This window comes from Nyctibius grandis, chromosome 1 (genome assembly GCF_013368605.1).
Source record: "Nyctibius grandis isolate bNycGra1 chromosome 1, bNycGra1.pri, whole genome shotgun sequence".
Lineage (NCBI taxonomy): Eukaryota > Metazoa > Chordata > Aves > Nyctibiiformes > Nyctibiidae > Nyctibius > Nyctibius grandis.
In genome coordinates this window covers 81,204,562-81,225,501 of record NC_090658.1, presented here as the reverse complement: position 1 = coordinate 81,225,501, position 20,940 = coordinate 81,204,562, and the positions used below count along the sequence as shown (strand labels likewise).

The 20,940-nt window shown below is 42.6% G+C and overlaps 1 protein-coding gene across 1 annotated transcript in view; it reads right to left on the bottom strand.

The window, feature by feature from the left end:
* PREP (prolyl endopeptidase) overlaps positions 1–13,200 on the bottom strand; it is a 115,660-nt gene extending 102,460 nt beyond the window's left edge. Inside the window, exons 1-3 of the mRNA XM_068409370.1 lie at positions 12,990–13,200; positions 11,588–11,662; positions 2,381–2,514 (exon numbers count right to left, since the gene is read on the bottom strand). Coding sequence (XP_068265471.1) covers positions 2,381–2,514; positions 11,588–11,662; positions 12,990–13,193 — 413 coding nt within the window. The 5' untranslated portion in view covers positions 13,194–13,200. The remainder of the gene's footprint in view (positions 1–2,380; positions 2,515–11,587; positions 11,663–12,989) is intronic.
* Between the last annotated feature and the right edge of the window lie 7,740 nt (positions 13,201–20,940).

Sequence of the window (20,940 nt, the reverse complement as noted above, 5' to 3'; positions counted from 1 at the left end):
ATACTCTTCACAACATAAGACATTACAGAGCTCAAAGAAATTAAAAACAGAATTCTATGCATTCATATTCATTCCAAATAGGAATTCATAGGAATTCCATAGAATTCCTTCATAGGACTTCTGAGTTTTACTACACAAACCCATGACTTAACAAATCAAATAGCAGCTTCACCTAGGGGAACAGGGGAATTTATGAGGTAATGTTCAAACTTAAACCTAAGTTCACATATTCCCTAGGACTGTGCAGTACTTGGATATAAGCACGGGAACCTGGTAAACCCAGAAGGGGGAACTATACTCATAAAGGCCTGGCTAACAATCTTAACTAGTAACATGTTCAAATACTAACAATAATGTTTGGTGAGTGACAAAATAGAAAGATTCAAAGGAATAGAAGAAAAAGATATGTAATTTTCCATTTGACCATGCATTTTCTAGCCACTTTCACCTCTGCAATGCTGGGCAATAAGCTGGTAAGCAAAGGTCAAACAATGCGACAGACACAGCACCTCCCTGGGCACTCTTCCTTTCTGCAGATTCTACAGAACAGCACTTCAGACACTGTCCTTTGGCAGCTATTCTTCAGCAGAAAACTGGAGTAATTAAATTTAAGAATTTCTGAGTGTCGTGGGAAATTTAGATAGTTCTTCAAATAGAATAGTTCCTCCCCCCCTGCCCCTTACTATGTGTTACTTAACTTGGTAGAGCCTTCTTGATCTCCTCAAACACCACAATATATGGGGTTCTGGTATGATTTTTAAACCACTGTGATTTAAGTTCAGCACGTGCCAAGAAATAGAGTAACACTCAGAAAAACAAAAAAGACATCTATTAAAATCAACGTGAAGTATCGTAAGTTAAAGCATGTTAAGCTCCTGGCATGAACGTTCATCCTGGAGGACAGTCAGCTCCATCAAATTAAGACTTTTTATCTCTAGTAGAGAGTATATTCATCACTGCCACAAGCACTTCTGCAACATCAAGCCTTATCAGCATTGAAGATAACCACACCCAGGCACTGCACAGGAAGAATGGGTCAGAGAATCCAGAGCAGTCACTGACGAGGTCAGCTCCAGAATCAGATTTAGCACAGGTACATCTGCATGAGCATCACACACAAACTACTAAGCTTTGCCTGACTCACTCAACAAGGCTTACTTCCCCAGATGCAGCACTGTCCTAAACAGCTCCACTGCTTCTGGGCTTAAACCTCACATCTCTATATATTGACGTGATGTGCCACATCAGTGATAACATCAGCTTGGGCCCACTCCCCACAATATACTTTTGCAAAAACCCACATAGTACAGACTTCTCCTCCCTTAGTAACAAGTATCCACACCCTCCTCACAGCATAGGACATAACTAAAGAGTAGCTGATCTCCCTCAATATCTGTGCAGAAATCTTAAGGCAATGAGATATCTTCTGCTCCTTCCTGTGGATGACAGTAAAACATACGTGGCGTATCTGAGTGCCCATCCAATGAGGATCAAACAAACTGAAAATACTGAAAAAGACTATTTGTGTTTCCCATTATTAAGAATGGATGGTTGTTTGCACTACTTTCAACTGCTACAACAATCTTTAGATGTTACCAAGTTAACCAGCAGTTTCATTCGTTTTCTCCCTTTCTCAAGGAGATTGCTAGTGTTTCTGAAAGCCATCACATAAAACTGAGTAGCAGCTGCAGTCTCCAGACCTTGGGTAAGCTACAGAAGCACCATCTCTTTACCTAGCCACAGAATTAAAACAGGATACAAACAGGCTAGGTACTGGAATATAGCAAGATTTCTTTACTTCTTAGAAGACAGATCTTCTTACATCAGTTGCCTTAAGTCCTCCAAATGATTTTTCCCCTATCTCTTGCAGATACAGGAGCCATTTCTCACAAGGGAATTTCCACTGCTTTTCACTGGACTAAACAAAAATCCTACCAGCTGCTCAAAGCATGACCAACATAAGAGCAGTATTTTAGTAAATGTTTAGAACAACACACACGACAGACTTGTGCTGTTTTCAGGATGAGGTGCCTTTAACTACACTGACAGTGATCAACCCTGAAAAGAACTCCTCAAAGTTTTACTTTTACAACAGTTATTCTACAAAGTTGTCTGAGTTTTGACAGACTCACAATTCTTCCTGTAAAAAGAAAAGACGACAAAAGAACAAGAAGATAATATGACTGGGAACTGGAGACAGTCAAGCATCTTGTGCTCTGCATTGTGTAACCATATATATTAACATTGGCTTACTTTTCCTACTTCCCAACTATACAGGAATAAATACAAATATAATTTATAATTTGTTTTCCTAACTAGTGAAGCAAGTTTTTGACTTGCTTCACATTCATCACCACCTACAAAGACATTCCTCACATACCTTTTTCCTTTCTTGAAGTGGCAGCTGTACTTAGGATAATCGTAGAGTTCAGTCATTCGTTCTTTGAACAGTCCTCTGACACGACACTGCTCGAGAAAGGGTACTGTAAGCTTGTTCTGAGCCTCCACAAATGCCTGAAAGAAAAAAATCCCCCCATAATAAGACATGAACTCAAGCAGAAATTTGTATTTCCTACAGGAAACACTATTTTCTAAAGCAATGCATCACAGACATCTTTCCCTCCATATAGGTTGTGTAGTGTCACACCTGAAGTGTCTTACATACTTTTTTGCATTATGCCACAATACTGTAATAAGACTGATCTTATACCTTGAATAATGTCTCTCCAGGGCATGCACGGGAGTAACCCATGGTTTGGCCAAAGACAAGCCAGATTCCTGCCATTCCCCTTTAAAAAAAAATCCCAAACCTCATGCTTTTAAAAACTCTCCTCATATTTACCTAAACGGTATAGAAAAGCTAACTTACAGTATATACCCAGGAAATACCATCTTTCCTTACTTCACCACAAATAACACAATACTCCCAATACTCTATGATAAATAAATTAGGAAATGGATCAAGAACAGAGTCCCTTTTGCCCACAGACAGCACTATCATTTTGGGAGCTGGGAAGAGTTGGAAGACAATACAAAATGTCACGTGCACCATCTGTTCATCCTATTAACATAACACACAGGATTAGTCCCAGCCAGTATTTCTTGGAAAGGCCAAAGTACTGTCCACAGATCAGTTCTTAGTTACAAAAGGCAGGAATGCCTAATTCCTGAGAAGAGAACTTTGAGGAGTCTGGTTTCTTTAAAACATAGAATCATTTTGGTTGAAAAAGATCTTTAAGATTATCGAGTCCAACCATTAACTTAACTCTACCAAGTCAACCACTAAAGTATGTTCCTAAGCATCACATCTACGCGTCTTTTAAATGCTTCCAGGGATGGTGACTCCATCACTTCCCTGGGCAGCCTGTTCCAATGCTTGATAACCCTTTCTGTGAATAAATTTTTCCTGATAACCAATCTAAACCTCCCATGGCACAACTTGAGGCCGTTTCCTTTCGTCCTATCATTTGTTACCTGGGAGACCAACACCCACCTCGCTACAACCTCCTTTCAGGTAGTTGTAGAGAGCAATAAGGTCTCCCCTCAGCCTCCTTTTCTCCAGACTTAACAGCTCCAGTTCCCTCAGCCCCTCCTCATAAGACTTGTGCTCTAGACCCTTCACCAGCTCCACTGCCCTTCTTTGGACTTGGCTCCAGCACCTCAATGTCTTTCCTGTAGTGAGGGGCCCAAAACTGAACACAGTACTTGACATGTGGCCTCACCAGTGCTGAGTACAGGGGGACGATCACTTCCCTAGTCCTGCTGGCCACACTGTTTCTGATACAAGCCAGGATGCTGTTGGCCTTCTTGGCCACCTGGGCACACTGCTAGCTCATATTCAGCCAGTTGTCAATCAACACCCCTAGGTCCTTTTCCGCCAAGCACTCCTTTTCCAGCCACTCCTCCCCCAGCCTGTAGCATTGCATGGGGTTGTTGTGACCCAAGTGCAATTCTACCTCCCAGTTACGAACACTTAACAACAGTGGGCAACACCATTACCACTCCAGCTGTTTGTTAGAGGCTGCCACTCCCATGACACGCATGGAAAAACTGGTGCTCTGTTGGTGTTTCACCATCCCTATTTACAGGACAGGACATTAACATAAAATTAATACCTAAGTGTCTTAAGGTGAACCACAGCTACTAAGATGCAGACATGCAGGCTTTTCTAACATGGAGTAGAAAGGGCAGGACACTGTGTGTGTGGCTGTAATTCACAGCCAGACGTCACAATGATGGCTGCAGTAGCACCCTGGGACTCCAGCCTCTCACCTCCAGCCTGAAACCCTGTCCACTCGTCTCTTGCTTACACAGGTCTCTTTCCCAGTTGCTTTGAAAGAGGCTATTGTTTCTACCTGTCCTGAATCTGTCACACAGCAAGCAGATCAACACATGATAACATCTGAGCTACACCTCACCACAAGGCATGACCCACAAGAACAGCAGGGCTACAATCTATATTCCACAACTTGTCTTTCATAGTTCTTCAGAAAAGCCAGCTGCTGTACAGAGTACCTGGCACACATTTACCCATTGTTATAGAATCATAGAATGGTTTGGGTTGGAAGGGACCTTAAAGATCATTTAGTTCCAACCCCCCTGCCACAGGCAGGGTCACCTTCCACTAGACCAGGTTGCTCAAAGCCTCATCCAACCTGGCCTTGAACACTGCCAGGGAGGGGGCAGCCACAACTTCTCTGGGTAACCTGTTCCAATGTCTCACTACCCTCACAGTAAAGAATTTCTTCCTAATATCTAATTTAAATCTCTCCTCTTTAAGTTTAAAACCATTCCCCCTCGTCCTGTCACTACTTGCCCTTGTAAAAAGTCCCCCTCCCGCTTTCCTGTAGGCCCCCTTCAGGTACTGGAAGGCTGCTAAAAGGTCCCCCCAGAGCCTTCTCTTCTCCAGGCTGAACAGCCCCAACTCTCTCAGCCTGTCTTCATAGGAGAGGTGCTCCAGCCCTCTGATCATCTTCGTGGCCCTCCTCTGGACTCGCTCCAACAGCTCCGTGTCCTTCTTATGTTGGGGGCCCCAGAGCTGGACACAGTACTCCAGGTGGGGTCTCACGAGAGCAGAGTAAAGGGGCAGAATCACCTCCCTCGACCTGCTGGCCACGCTGCTTTTGATGCAGCCCAGGATACAGTTGGCTTTCTGGGCTGCAAGCACACATTGCTGGCTCATGCTGAGCTTCTCGTCAACCACCACCCCCAAGTCCTTCTCCTCAGGGCTGCTCTCAATTGTTACCAATGTTTACTCACGAATTCTTCAGGTGAAAAAGAGGAAAGAATAGAACATAAAACTCTTTCAGTAGTATTTTACAGACATTTCACATGGTGAGAAGAGAGCACACGGGGCAAGTAGAGAGATGTTCTCCCTCCCATTTGCCTCGCTGCCATGGCAGTGCATAGCCAAGAGCTGCATTAGATGCCAGGCTGTGTTTTCAGAGACTTGTCAGGCCAAAAGGTAAAGGAGAAAGCGCATTAATTATGGTTAGAGTCTCCACTTGAGAAGTATTTGTTCATGCCTAACAAAGCATACAGAAACTGACAAGCTTTAAACATGTGAGTGCAGAATCAGTAATGCCCTAAGAGCACTTGGCTAAGTGCTGAAACATATTAGTTTAAGAACACGTGGGCTGGTTACACACAAGTCACCACTCAAGGATGACAAAAGAAAGCAAGCACTACATCATTGAAAAGGAACAGATACAGAAGGCTAACAATGACGACTTCTGGACCTCTACTCAAAATTAGATGCTATGTATCAGTGAGGATTGAGTCAAGAAATGATCCCCTGAGAAAAAGGAAAGAGGTGAATGCATTGCCAAGGGAAGGCCAGTTTTTGCTTGTGTTCTCCCTTTGAGGATCATACTGGCATAGACAACTTTAATGTCCAGCACGGCAGCACAGCACATCCCAGTGGTAAGTCAAAATGGTATGCAGCCTCCACATTGTTCCACTATAACTGCCCCCCCGCATCAGATGATGAAAGAACTTAATCAAATCAACCCAATAATTACATGTATCTCAATTTGTTTTCTCTAAATCGAAACACATGAATTTCAAAGACCACATACACAAAAATCTAGACAGCACACACTACACAAATTAACTACTCAAAGTGCTGTGACATTTTCAGAGAAAAGATGTCTTAAAAAAACATATATAAAACCAATCATTGTACTGGATGGGCAAAAGCACTGTTCAGTTGCATTTAGTGGACAGAAACTGGCACACATCTTTGTTTCATCTATCAACAACACGATCAAAATAGTAACACTGCTGCAAGGGTATACTGGAACTGTGTGTTACTCACATTTAATCGCATAGTCACATCTTACCACATCTGCTTTCATTACTGGTATTCAAAGAGGAGACACAAACTTTTCTTTACAAGCATCCATTGCACAAGAGCACGCTTACATACTAACTATATTGCACTCACAATTGAATCACTAGTAATTTTGCTTTTACAGGAACTTAATGTATTTTTCCCATTTCCACTGACTATGCACCAAAGATTCCAAGATTATTTGTAAAAGGGAATGCCATTGCCATCCAAAAAAAGGAGAAAGGAATTACAGGTTTTTGAAAGAGTTCCACCAAGGAGAATCCAGTCCAGTTTGGAAATTCTGTTCTTACAGTTTTGCGTACGAGGTTGCACTCATGTTCAAAAAGCAATACATAATTGAAATATTGCTCTAGGTAAAGTACAGGGACAAATGCTGTCAGCAGAAACTCTCACAGTAAACAACTCCATTCACCATGCTCAGCTTAACAGAAGTCACCCAGGCTATAGGGCTAACCATAATTCTCTATACATCTTCATAAGACTATAGAGAAAGATTCATATTTTACCTGTAGAAATCTGCATCTGACAATCTGTCATAAGCCTTGAACCAGGACATAATTCGCTAGCAGAAGAAAGGACAGAATAAGGGTCCAAGTAAGCCATATGCTTACATCTGTCTCAGAAAATAAAGTAATTTGAAAAGCAAAATAATTTCTAAGATACCAAGAGCAGATATGTTCTACTTAAGCAGGTTAATTGTTATTTAAAAAAAAAAAAAGTATAAGTAAATTTCATCTAAAAAACACATGCCACACAACTTTTTAACCACGCTTTGTTACAACCTATCAGCTTTCTCCACGTCACTAAGCTGTTCTCTTGACAAGATAATTGTCAAGTATACTGTGACACTCACAGTATACTTTCCAAGGAGAAGTCTTAGGATAGAAATTGATTTAACATTACCAGTCTTTGTTATTAATCTGTAAAGTTACAGTTTGTTTAATAGTTACCCCCAAAATCTTCATATATATCTTCTCAGTAAAAGGCAGTTCAGTGCAACTCCTACAAGAAGGCACATCCTTTTTTTTTTTTTTTTAAGTATTACAAAATAAAACTAAGCAGATTTCTGGTGACTTGCCTCTTCGTGTTTACTTTAGTATTTAGCAAAGAAAAATTCAAACTGCAATTGGAAATTTATCAAAACGTGAATGAAACACTGGTCAATTATAATTACAAATCCATTTAATTGTAGTTTTGAGTTTCAATTCTAGTCTTAATCCAAACATACACCTGTTCATAACACTACAACCCAACTGTGTATGCTACATGATCCCTGCTCTTTCATCCCTTGTACATCCTTCACGTCTGAAACAAGCTACACATCACTGCCAACACTGTCAGTGAGTTAAGGTACTGTATGTGACTGACACACATACAGTAGCAAGAGACTTTGCTGTAGTCTAATGTCCCACAAAGTGTAAAAACAAACCAAAAAGTTGAAAAGTCCAACCAAGCTAAACCCAAGACAACAGTAAAAGTGTGGTTTTGCAGTTGTGCCCTATGTCATGACCAAAAATGTTTTGCCAGTGTAGCATAACATTTCAACTATGCTGTAGTCTAATGTCCCACAAAGTGTAAAAACAAACCAAAAAGTTGAAAAGTCCAACCAAGCTAAACCCAAGACAACAGTAAAAGTGTGGTTTTGCAGTTGTGCCCTATGTCATGACCAAAAATGTTTTGCCAGTGTAGCATAACATTTCAACTATGCTGTGGATGTTTCCTCAGTCTGTTTTAAAGGTCAACAGTCAAACAGCAGCAGAGCATGAACTTAGCTTCCGCACTTCCTCTCTCCAAAGTGAGGTAGGAATTTCCTCATCTGACCAGGGAATATCTGGAGAAGGGAGTTTTTTTTGCTTATAGATGTGCATGACTACTGGAACCAAGCACCCACAGAAAAAAGTGATATAGTAAAGCACATAGATCACGAACATGGAAGTACGTACTTCTTGAATGACAGCTTTTCCACAGGAAACTGAGGATGTGGCTTGATGACTGGCTTAATCAGCTCTAAGACTGTGCATCTGACAGGAATCAGTCCTGCTTAGCCACCTACAGATTTCAACACCCTCCTTTTCATAGCACATATATACACTGCATACGGAATAAAATAATCTTGGTGACCTGGCTGAAAAGTTTCTAGACCTATTCGACTTTCACCTAATTAAAAGTAGGCTGTGGGTTGCTAGAAAAGGAAAGATCCCATTCGTGAATCATCTAAGATCCAACTACCATGTGGCCTTGGGGTGACCTAGATTAAGCATGTGTGCGAACAGAAAACTAATCCACTGAAGGCTTCCCCTCCAGAACATCACCTTGTGATGGCTATATCCATGCAAGGGAGGGACAGAAACATTCAGGTCAGTGCAAGAAGAAGGAGACAGAGTAGAGAGAAACCACAGAACCACCTGACTTAATGGAAACCTGCAAACTACCGTGGATCAGGTACAGTACCATCTGCACTCTACTCTCACTGGAAAAATACCTGATTAAACCAATTACAAAATAAATCCCACCCTTCTATGTTCACTTTTTTGTAAGCTGCTAACTATAAAAGTCCACAGGATCATTTGGACTAACCACAGGAAAAATGAGTGTGATTCTTTATACTCATAGCTGTTGTAGATAATTTCTTTCAGTCCCAGTCCTGTTAACCTACAGTGGGCATCAGGTGAAACAACCATGAAAATTCCAGAGTCAAAACCAATCTCACTTGCCTGTGCTTCTTTTTCCATGCTTCAAGAAACAGTAAAACTTGATGTTTCACTGACTCACATAAACACAGAAACAAAGTACCCATTTATTTTCTGTGACCACATCAGTGCTTGACATGACTATTTCTGATAAGTCTAGAAAAGAAGAATTCCAGCATATTTGTGTTATCTGTTCAACAGCACACACCAAATCATTTTGACTGTTTGCATGTGAGAAAAGGTTCCTAACTTAATAAATGATGATGTTCTTGGCATAAAGCAGAATTTTCACTGTTATGTGTACTCAATCAAGCAAGCATGTTGTAAACAGGAACCGAATAGGGGCTCTTTCACTACAGATGAGCATGGATGCCCAAGAAATTCTTCTTCTAGTTCTGTACTTAAGATACAGAAAATTAAAGGTAGCCTGTTGTTGGAGGTGTAGACAGGATATTTTTACTTTTCCCCAAAACAAATGGAGGTTTGGGACATGAAGAAGTGCATAAAGAGAGTGAGCGACTTGGAGGAAGATTGGGAAGGACATAGGTCTCAAGGTCAGCGACTTGAAGGCTTGAAAAGTCTACAAAGCACGTTCCAAATTCTCTCTGAAGCCTGCACAGTCATTCAATTGCCTCTATACCAGTGTCTGGTTATTCTTTGATCTAGTAAGTGCAGAATGGCTATTCTGCAGGAGTTCTGCAAACTATCTCAAAAACTTGGAGATAAAACTATTAAGAAAAACCTCTGCTGCAGAGCACAAAGAAGTGAGTGATAGACGAGGAGTTTAGCACTTCAGGATTATTTTTTCTGACCTCTTCTATGAAAAGAGGTAGAACCGCAAAATACTTCAATTTTCTTTGTTTCATAACTCCTGGAACTTTGGAAAAAGATGACATACTCACATACTTATACACACAGGAACTCTCTCCACTCTTTGCATCATACTACTACTACTGTACTGCCAAATTCTACCAAGGTCTGTGTTTTTTAGAGTGTAGGCAAGTAAGATTTAACAGTATTTTCATTCCACCAATGTGACATCTAGTGTCTGGGCTGCTGCATTTTTATGAGGATGTTATAATCCCCCATTCTATATTTTGCCTCCTATATACAAACTACATCCTCTGGAGAATGAGATTCACCTTCTTACAACTGTTCTCACCCAAACTGTTCACAGTATGTGGCGAGAGTACTGAACATGGGGACACAAAAAGTCAGGTCTTGGCACTTTCTCAATCCCAACCCTTCTGTAGGATCCCAAAAACCACTTTAATAGGTATTTGTAAGGGCTCTATAAAAGAAAGACATAACCACACCTCCCCACACATATATCCCTCTGAATTTGGCAAAAAACAATCTTATGTGTACAGTTTCTTAAGGATGCCAGAATCAAAAAAATCAAAATACTCCCAACTTACTAAATATCTAATTTTCAATGTTAACATCCATGGCAGATTTTTTCACTAAAACCTTATCCCAAATGAACCTTTTTAATCCACATGAGCCTTTACATAAGCTGGTATATACGATTTGTAAGCAGGGAATGGGATCCTAACTGTGCACATTTTATCTTGCTCTTGACAGTTACCGGAAGTTCTATTTGACCACCCTCTAGCTCATCAATATGTACTACGTAAGCACATACATGAGAGAACCGAGAAGGAATCTCACTAATGGAAAGCCACCCTGCAGGATACTTTTAAATGGAGGTCCTGCCCTCCATCATCTTTCCGACGCAATCGTGCATATTAGATAGGCCCCAGTGTTTTAGATCTGGAACTACAGTTATAACAAAGTTATTAGCCATTACAGAGGAAACTGCTTCCACACTCCAAACCCCCACCTACCACTTTCTGGCCATCACCCCTGCAACTCCCTATGCCATGAATATCAGAGGAACTGGCTTACGGTCATACCTAATTTTTCAGGATTCTCTCTCAGCGAAAGACCAGTTCCAGCAGCACAGTCTAGCTATACCAGCCTGCAGGCTGAAAACACTGCAACATCTGCAATCTGTAATAAAAGCCACTAACAAAGCCTAACTTCAGGAGGAAAGTGTTTTTGTGGTTTTTTAAAATAAAGAGGTCAAAAAAAAAAAAAGTATTCACACACTCTGTCACTGTACAAAGAAAGCAAGCCAAAGGAGTTTTCTTTCCACCCTTCCCTAACTGTTTTATTATGGCAATTTTAGATGTACTTAGGAGAGTGGACAAAGCGCTCTAATATCAGAGTGTTTATCTTCAGTGTGACAACACCACCTTGAGCATTCAAATTGTCCAAGAAAAATGGGTGCAAGATAAACAAGGCCTTAGTTTTCCAAATTCTGTGATCTAGGTCATACCAAGTGTTCCAGTCTTTCCCCCATTAACACAAAAGTACAAAATAAGAGCATTGCTGCTGGTGCCACAAAATATCACATGAACTACACGTACATTCACTATGTAAGTTTTCAAAAAGTGCTGGCATGCCCCTCAGAGTACTTATGTACCTAGTCTATAAAAGAGAACCATGTCAAAACAGCCATTCCCATACAAAGAAAGATTACCTTCGTCTGTTCACTGTCGGGATCTTCAAGCCAGCAGTATGGGTCGCTTATTTTACACCCATGGTAATCCAACACCTGAATTTATAAAAGACCATACTTTAAAAAAAAGACATGCACACAAGCAAACTCTATTCATCAAGGAATGATAGTCATCGAGATGAAGGGTATTTGGAAATTCACAAAAGCATACAGTGCTAAGAAGCAAAGGAAGAGAAAAGCAACACCTTGCTCCCAGGTGAGTTGCTAATATAACCATTCTTTGGTGATGGCACCAAGGCAGCAGAGTTCTCTTCAGAAAAAATACAGAGCACCAGAGAAAGGCTGAACATGAACATAAATTCCTTCCACAAGATAGATAGGTAATAAAAAAAAAAACCCACACCGAACCAAAACCCCTAAAAACCAAACAACCCAAAACTTCCTCCAAATCCATGTGTTCAAGTCAAATCACAAAACCTGCTTATTGGATGCACCCAAAATGTAGTTGTCTCAGGTTTAGCTCTCCCTGCTATTGCTGCTCACAAACATGTGAGTAAAATACATCTATAAATTGGAAAAAAAACCCCACCACCATAAAAGACTAACCCACGTGGTTGAATTTATCTGCTTCCTTCCTTATATACAAATTAAGATAGATACCTGCAGTTAGGATTTGCATAGCTCAGCCCTTCACTCACCTACAAAAGTAAATACTTTAGTTTGTCCAGTGTTGGCTCATGGCAGCAAACATTTTGGTTTAAAAGTGACGTTAGTTCTGCATATACTTCCAGGGCTGGCGCCTAAAGCACAGTCCTTTGCGGAAGGAGAAGAAAACTGGACCCATTTTTAGCCGAACTTACACCGTAATCCTTGCATATCAGGTCACGGACAGACCACAAGGAGAAGGTCTATTTTACAGATGTGCCACCATACAAAAATAGCCTGCTCGCCCCTCTGCATGCTGCTCCAGCCCAGGTGGAGGCCTGGGTTTCCCTGAAACACGCAGCGGTCCTGAAGCTCCGGGATTTGCACTCCCGGCTCGGCACGGCCGTGAGACCAGCTCCCCCCGGCCGCCCCCCGGCCCCGGCCACCCCCCGGCTCAGCAGTCCGCCCCGGGCGGCGGCCTTGGCCCCGCACACGCGGGACGTGCCCGCAGGCACCGGCACCACGGCCTCAAACCCTGCTTGTAACCAGCAGCGGCCACGGCCCACAGACGTTAAAAACCCCAGACCCTTTACACGGAGCACGCTGGACTTTTAACAGACGACGCCGAACAAAGCCCTGACAGCCAAGAAAGCACTAAACCCCCCCCCCGAGGCAGCCCCCCGCAGCACCGAGGGGGTTGGCGAGACTGGCTGTCCCCACGGCCGGGCCCGGCGGCCGCCGCACGCCGACGGGCTGCTCCGGCGAGTGCCGTACTCACGGCGGTCTCGTCGCGGTGCACCTCGGGGTACTGGAAGGCCTGCATGGCGGGCGGCGGCGGAGAGAGGCGGAAAGAAGAGGAGGATGAGGATGAAGAGAGACGCGGAAGCGGCCGCAGGGATAGGGCTAGGGCTGGGAGTTGGGCCGTGGCGGCGGCAGCCGGCAGCAGGCGTGCAGCGCGGCCCAGGCGGAGCGACGCCGCCATCCGGCCCGCCCCCTGCCGACGGGCCGCCGCCCGCCCCAGCCAAGAGAGACGAGTGGCGGCGGGCTGCGTGGCACAGCGCCCCCTGCAGGGAGCCGCCGCACGGACAGGGGCTGGCTGCCGGGAGCCGGGAGCCGGGAGCCGGGAGCCGGGAGCCGGGAGCCGGGAGCCGGGAGCCGGGAGCCGGGAGCCGGGAGCCGGGGCGGGTGGGAGAGGAGGCGGCGATCGTCCGAGCCGCCCTTTGGGCTCGCCCCTCCTGGCGCACCCTGCGCCGGCGAGGGAGTTGTTTGACCCTCAACACCCGGTTTTATACTCCTTATAGTAAACGTTAAAAAAAAACATTCGTGGGTTTTTATTCTTTTCTTCCCCTCTCAGCTCCCCCACCTCGACACGGTGTGGGGAGAGGCCTAGGCCCGACCTGGAGAGCTGCCCAGAGAACAGCAGCTGTTTCACGGGTGAGGGCTCCGGCGGCTGGAGACCGGGTCCACCCAAACCTTTAGCGCGTTTCCATCACACGTGCTTCTCCGGGAGCTGCCAGAGGCTCCCCTTCACCCCGAAAGCGAAGGCCAAGTTGGCCACCGAGTCCCGTCAGGCTGGCTGCTGCTCCAGCGCACTGGCCCAGCTGGCTGGCGCTCATCATGCTCAGCCCTGGTTTCAGGGGCTCCAGTCCTGCCTCAGCGCGGGCTCTAGCCTGCGCAGCTGGTCTGGATGAATGTGCACCCACTACCGGTGTTTCGGGTGGGTGACCTCGGGCTCATCAGCCAGGCATTTGTTTTACAATAAGGTTTCCTGGGTCCGAAAACTTAAAAACAATTTTTCCTTCCAGGTAGTGACCCAGTGTACCCCCATATCATGAAAATACTGGAAACATGCAGAGGATGGGTTATCTTTAGGCTAGCGACATGGCTGAGCTGCTTATCTTCCAAACAGCTGCTGCTTCATAGTTGCTACCAGCAGCCCTCACCAAGTCATCCTGTCAGCCTGGGGAGGACGTCACCGCGGCTTATCTGGAGTAAACTCGTGTGTATGTGTGGTGCATGGCACCAGGTGGAGACAAGGAGGTTTGCACGGGGTGGTGTTTAGCAGTTCAATCAATCAGCCTGAAGAGCGTTCACAGTTGCGAATCAAGTAACCACCTGGAATGACAATGATCTAAAACATTTCAGAAATGGCATCAAACATTTACAGTTACCAGCTCAGAAATGTGCCTTGATTGCTTACTCTTAATGGCAAGAGTTGCCATCTCTAATGGGGCATCCTTTGGGGTGGTGGAGGGTTGTGAGCATATGAGGAAATAAGCCAGTCCCATAATGATCACTATTACTAAGTGACATAACTACATTCATGAGCTCCATTTACATCCCGAACGACACCTACATGGCTTCTTGTCTCTTGTGCCTTCTCTTTCGGTCATTTTTTAATTCTTACCTTGTTTCTCTGTTAATCTCCTCCCTTTGCAAGGCAGGAGCACAGCTGCCGACATACACCTTTTGTTCTGGCACTCAGAACATGCAACCAGCAAGGTGGTTAATGGCAATGCCTTGACATGCCCAATGCTGATAAAAGCTTGCTAATTGTCTGTGCAACTTGCTCAGGTAAATACTGGCAGACAAAGGCTGCCACGTTTCTGTCTAGAACTTCACGGACATAATTATATATGGACACAACTTTGCATCATATGGAGAATTAGCTCAATACTTCTGCAAGACATTCAGCTTGGCCATGCACTACACAAACAAGTGTATATGCACTGTATGCCTGAGAGTTTTGAGTAATCTCAACTGCAAATTCACTTCACACACAGCAGAGGCCTTCCATCTGATTTGGAGCTACAGTTTGCCTGAGGAAAATGTTTTAATTTTGATCTTGAAGGTGTTGTCTGGGACGAATGTATTTTACATTTATCCAGAATTTCTGGATGTTTGGCAGGTCAGTCAGACTTGCAAGTAGCCCTGACTGAGCAGCCATACATCCAAATATCCCAGGCATTTCCATGTCTCCATAGATCAGCTTCATGCTGTAAAAGCAGGCAAGCTGAGGTGTACTGGAAGTTTTGGACAGTCGTACTTTATGTACATGAAGAGATGTGATGTGCCGGGAGAGGGCAGCCTGACTGCACACCACTGTGCAACTGACACAAGGCAGAGCCCGTATTTTTTCAGGCTTCAGCAACCCTTTCAATCCAGGGCACAGTAATTCCTGAATGGGCTGGCAAGCATCCAGTAATCACAGTAATTATCCATTACAATACCTTCCAATTCATCCTGGATACAGAGAAGGCGGGCATATACAAAGAAACCCAAGTACATGGTTGTCCAAGATAAGATCTTTGGTCCTGTATTTTACAAGCAGTAATTTTCTTTCAAAGGTGAGCACCAGCGACAGAAAGTGAATTTTCTCTTTACTGTAAATTTCTCCTTTGTTTGTTTTTTTTTTTTTTTTTTTTTTTTTGGGGGGGGGTGGGGTGTGGCAGAGAAGGATCACACATGAACAACAGCAAAAGGAGCAAATCTACACAGTCTGAACTTTTCATATCGGAAAAGCAGTTAATACAGGTTACATAGTGTCTAAAACACTGACCAAAACATGTTTTTCTCGCCAGGGACCATGCACCCCCTATACAAATGAAAGGGAGTGCAGTGTGCTGTCTGTTAAACAGAAATACTTATTATGAAAGGTGTATCAATCTTCTCCCTTTTTCGGTATGTTTGCGTAACACAAAGTTAAAAGTGATTAGTGTTAGGACTGTACTGTAACTAAAAATTTGAAGCCTATCTTAATTGTTTAGTGTTGTAGCAAAAGTAATATTCTATTAAAATTTTACCTTTTCTTGGGCCTAACCAACCTTAGCAGAGTTCAGATAGGACATTTGCTGAATTTTGAGGATAAGCTGCTAAGTAAGCAAAAAATTCTCTTCCTATATTTAAAAAAAAAAGTTTGAAAATCTCTTGGTAGTCTTTGTCACCTTATCACACTCCAGTGTTAACATTAATCTGATCATTTGAAAAACAGATACTGGTCTCTGCTCATATTAATTATACTTCTGTTGATCATCCAGTCATTAGCAAATCTCTTTCAGCTTAGTCAGCATGTCCACAATGACTCACTGCCAGTAGCGTATTGACTCAGTAGGAAGTGACCTCATCATCCCTGTCAGGGGAGAGCTGACAAAAAATCTAGCAGCAAATTTTGGTTTTACCTTTGCTTTTCATCTTTCCTCAACCTCACTCTACCATCATGACTTAGCAATGACTGGAAACTTGTCTGCTACAGAAAGATGGCAGGTCTGTACCTTTAGTCCTGTTTTCTTATATATTTTTTTATTTCGTTCACCTAATTCTAAGACAGCAGTTCTGCTGTTCGGGCATTTATCAACAGGTGTCAGCAGAACCTCAGTCTTTCACTCTCATGAGCATGTGCTGAGGTGTACAAATAACTCGACTTCCAGAGGCATGTGACACTGAAAGTGTCAGCCCTACTGGATTTCTAGTTTGAAAGCACTGACTCGAGAGCCTAAGTCCTGTTGATTTTCAGTGAATCTTTGATTCTGTACATATTAATTACCAAAATTGTGTATTGTTTATGTATAATCGAAGGGTTGCTTGTTTTTTGAGCAGAATTATGAAGTAGCTTATGTAACACAATAAGGTTTTATTATCTCAGTTACAGAAACTTCTACATGTTGTAGATCTGGGCAATATTTGAAAGTACAATCAAGCAAAGCAATATTTCATTGTGGTAAACTGCTCTGCACACAGTGGAACAGGTGCATTGAAGTCAGTGGCATGCTGCAGAATCATACTCCAGCTAGCCCTGGGGTTGTGCATTGGAGTGGTTACACTCCTGGTGCTGTGAAGTCAATTAAGCGATGTAGGGATGTCCACATGGGCTGTTATTATGGAACAGCAATTACAAAATAGTATTACAAAGTATTTCATCAGGTAGGCAATCTAAACCATGATTATGGTATGATAAACATATCTGAACTGACATATGAGTACACGCAGATCATAGTATAACTACATCCAATTAAAAATAACTTTTCTTTGAAGGAATTTTTTCAGACAAATGAAGTTAAGGTGTTTTAGGCTCACCTTTTCCTTCTGCAGTGACCTTCTTTGTGAAGAATGAACAAAATTGTAATCCTAGAAGAGGCTGATGACCATATTTTTTTAATTGATGCTTTGCTTTTATTCTTCAGTTTTTAACAGATAATAATTGGCCATTAAAAGAAGGATTTGCCAAATAACGGAGATCACATAGGAAAATCTAGGTCCTTGTGTCACTGGGTAGATAGTCAATACTCAGCTTTCATTGCATTTGGTGTGTTTGGGTCTTTTCATAAGTTATCAGGGAGACCTCCAGTGTTTACAAGGTTAGGTACTGTCTACTTATCCACCACATCACTGTTTAATCCTGACACCTGGATTATATATTACTTCAGCATTTCTGGAGATGTATCCTAACCTTGTACAATTCAGCTGGGACTCCATGGCTCGTGTATTTTGCTGTTCTTACAAAGGCTCTTACAGAAAAGTTAGAAGGGTTTGAACTTCCCTTGGGACACAGTACTTAACAGGGGAGGAGGGTGTGATATAAAGCCCGACACAGTCAATAGAAGTTTTTCTATCTACTTTTTTCCTCACCTATTTCACTGATCTTTGAATCAACCCTTTCTCTATCTCCTCCCACCAAACATCACTCTGCAAAAAGAACTACCTTTATACGCATCATTTTCTGTCTAATGAAATTATATTCATTCTTTTGTGTGGAAAGATAGCAAATCCTTATTAATAAAATGTAAAAAGAAGTGCTTATTTTTATGTGCTTGCTTTTGCCTTTCTGAACTATTCTTTTTTGTTGCTGTTGTATGCTGCAAAAATACTTCATAAGCTAATTCCTGTCTTCAGACATCAAAACCGAGATAACCCTTATATTGAAAAGGATGACAGTATAAATAATTCTTACATGGCAGTATCTGAAAAAGGAGATAAGTATTAATTGGAAGGAGGCTTTTTATTCTTTTTCAGTTCTGAAAATGTAAGGATAATCATTTTCTTGCTTTGGATGAAATCTTCTCCCTGTTAAAGTGGAAGAAAGTTTTGTCACTGATTTCAAGAGAGTAGGAATGTCACCCCTAATCTTGGCAGTGAGCAAAACAGAAGGCAGCTTCCTGTTAACAGCTTATGGCTTGTTGGCAGTATTTGAAATGAACTAAACATAGGGAAACCGATACATTTTTATGGGAAAGGAAAACAGTTTTAGCTCTTTTTAAAAGACTCCACATCTAGAAGTATCTTCTTCTGCAGTCATCATCTACCCATGTTTAATACATTTTGAATACATGTATACAAATGGCTTAGAAAGAGCTTTCTGTTGTGCCTCCGAAAACGTTTGGTTTAGGTTATAACTCTATAGAAACTATAGATCCCTGCAGAAAAAATAAACTTTAGAGTCAGAGATGTGATTTCAAAGAAGACTTGCACATGCCTTTGAGAAGAAGCTCTTGATACATGGGAAAAAGAAAGAAAACTGTATGCAATTCAGTGACCACCAAATCTGAAATTCAAACTACATTGGACAATGTGCAAGGTTATCACACACAGTAGTGCTCTAGCCACCCTGTACAACAATTCATTTAAAATATTGCAGCTACAATTCCACAATGGAGACAAAAATAGGAAGAAAGAAAAAATTTCAATTCCAGAAGTGCCTTTTAAGAAGGGCACTGAATTTTGGTAGACACGAAATAATTATATTTGTAAAGAATCCATTTTTTTTTTAACATTCAGGGATAACTTTAGCCTCTCCTCTAAGCGAATATGAGTTAAACCTAGTCCTGTAGCTGAATAACGCCTTCCCAACATTTGTGTAGCTGAATGTGAAATCTCTGTATTTCTAGTACCTCAGCGTCTGTGTAATTCAGATAGGGACCAGGGCTTCACTGTGTCCTTTTCCACACATGCCCAAGTGGTAGAGATGCTCAATGCATTTATGATCTAACATTTACAATCAAAGTAAAAAACACAAACCACCAGGTAGCTACATTCAGGGACATGGAGGAAAATACTACAATGTTACTGGTCATTTTGCATGTAACATTTGCAGTGTGCCAGCAACCTGTTTGTTGCAGTGTGAAAAAGCACAGCTCCCAGGGAAATTTTGAAGGTGCATGATGGCAGAGGGCTGCATATTTTTACAGAGAGCTCCTCCGAGGCTGGCAGGGCAGTGTAGGAAGAGGACGTTACTGGTGTGAAAGGTTTATGAATGTGCGATGACAACTGGTGCCTTTGGTTGTCAGAGATGGCAGTGGGGCCGCAACATGCACGGAGGAGAATTATGTTGTGCTTGATGACGGGAGAGCTGGTGGGAAGATAAGAGGAGAGAGGAAAACCTCTTACAGCTGTGGGCACAGGGGAAAGAGCAGAAACGTGCTCTGTCAAAACCAGGGAGAAGCATCTTGTGGGGAAAGGATGAAAGCTGCACTGGTAATTTTAGCTGTATGGAAGTATGAGAAAGGTCGTAGCTTTGAAGTTTTATGTATCAAGATTTACACAGAGCCTTGATATGAGAAGCCAAGGCAGAGAAAGTCCCATTCTGAAGGTGCTGATGAGTTCAAGGCCCAAGCAGCAGACGGGCCAGTGATGTTAGCCACAGCGACTGGAAAAAGCAGCGGCAAAGAGAGCTTAGAAGCCAGATTAAGAGCTCTGGTGAGCCATACTGAGCTTGAGCCGATGGCGAGACATGCAGAGAGAAGCAGGCTGAGCTTTGGGCTTGGACAGAAGGGAGCAGACAGGTGGATTTGAGTCATCAGCGTGAGCAGTTGGGCTTGTGTTTACAGATAAGCTTCCCTGGAGAGGAGGTGCCCTCTCCAGAGGGAGGAGGGAAGGCGACCAAGGGCAGAGCCCTTGGGAACCCACATAAAGCTGGAAAAAAATGAGGGCATGTTATTCTCCTGTTCCAGCATGTGATTTGTTGATAATAAATGCTTTTAATAACTAATTTTAAATCCTACTACCAAAACGCTTGAAGACACAGATTCTTATGTAGCATGGAGCTGGTACAGAAGCCCTACATGTTTTGCAGAGTAAATAGTCACATTTGGAGATGAGTTTTAAGTTTCTCAAGTTACAACAATATTATTGAAAATTAATGCCTTTCATGTATTTTGTTTTTTCCTTCTCCTGGAGGAGTGTGCAGGAATTTCAAAGGAACAGAAATTTCAAAGATCCAATACATATTAGAACAAGTTTAACATTTTTCTTTACCTGGAAATTTTAATGATATTTTTGTAAGCTTTTTGTGTGTGTGTGTGTTTCTATCCACAGCGTTTCAAATTCTGACAGAAAATGAGGGGAAGCAGAAATCGAGACAAACTTCATGAAAATAAATTCCTCTTCTGAACATTTTTATTAGATGTTCTCCCTTTGCCTTCAGTCTAGGTGGAGGAGGTATCCTTTTCACTGACTGGAACAGGTTCCTGACCATGGCCAGGAAACATGGAGCAAGTCAGAGAAATCACAGAAATAAGTATAACACATTTGGGTGGAAGAAAATTCCACAAGAAAATCCTCATGAACTTTCCTCTAATTCATTGAATCTAATTAATCTAATTAATTTTTACCTTTTGGCAGGAGTCCTATTCTAAACCCTGCACATGCCTGAGAGTCATCAAAAGGCACAGGACAAGGCCAAGGCAGAACAAGGCCTCTGCCCTATAACTTATAGACCTACTTTTCCAAAGCAGTGC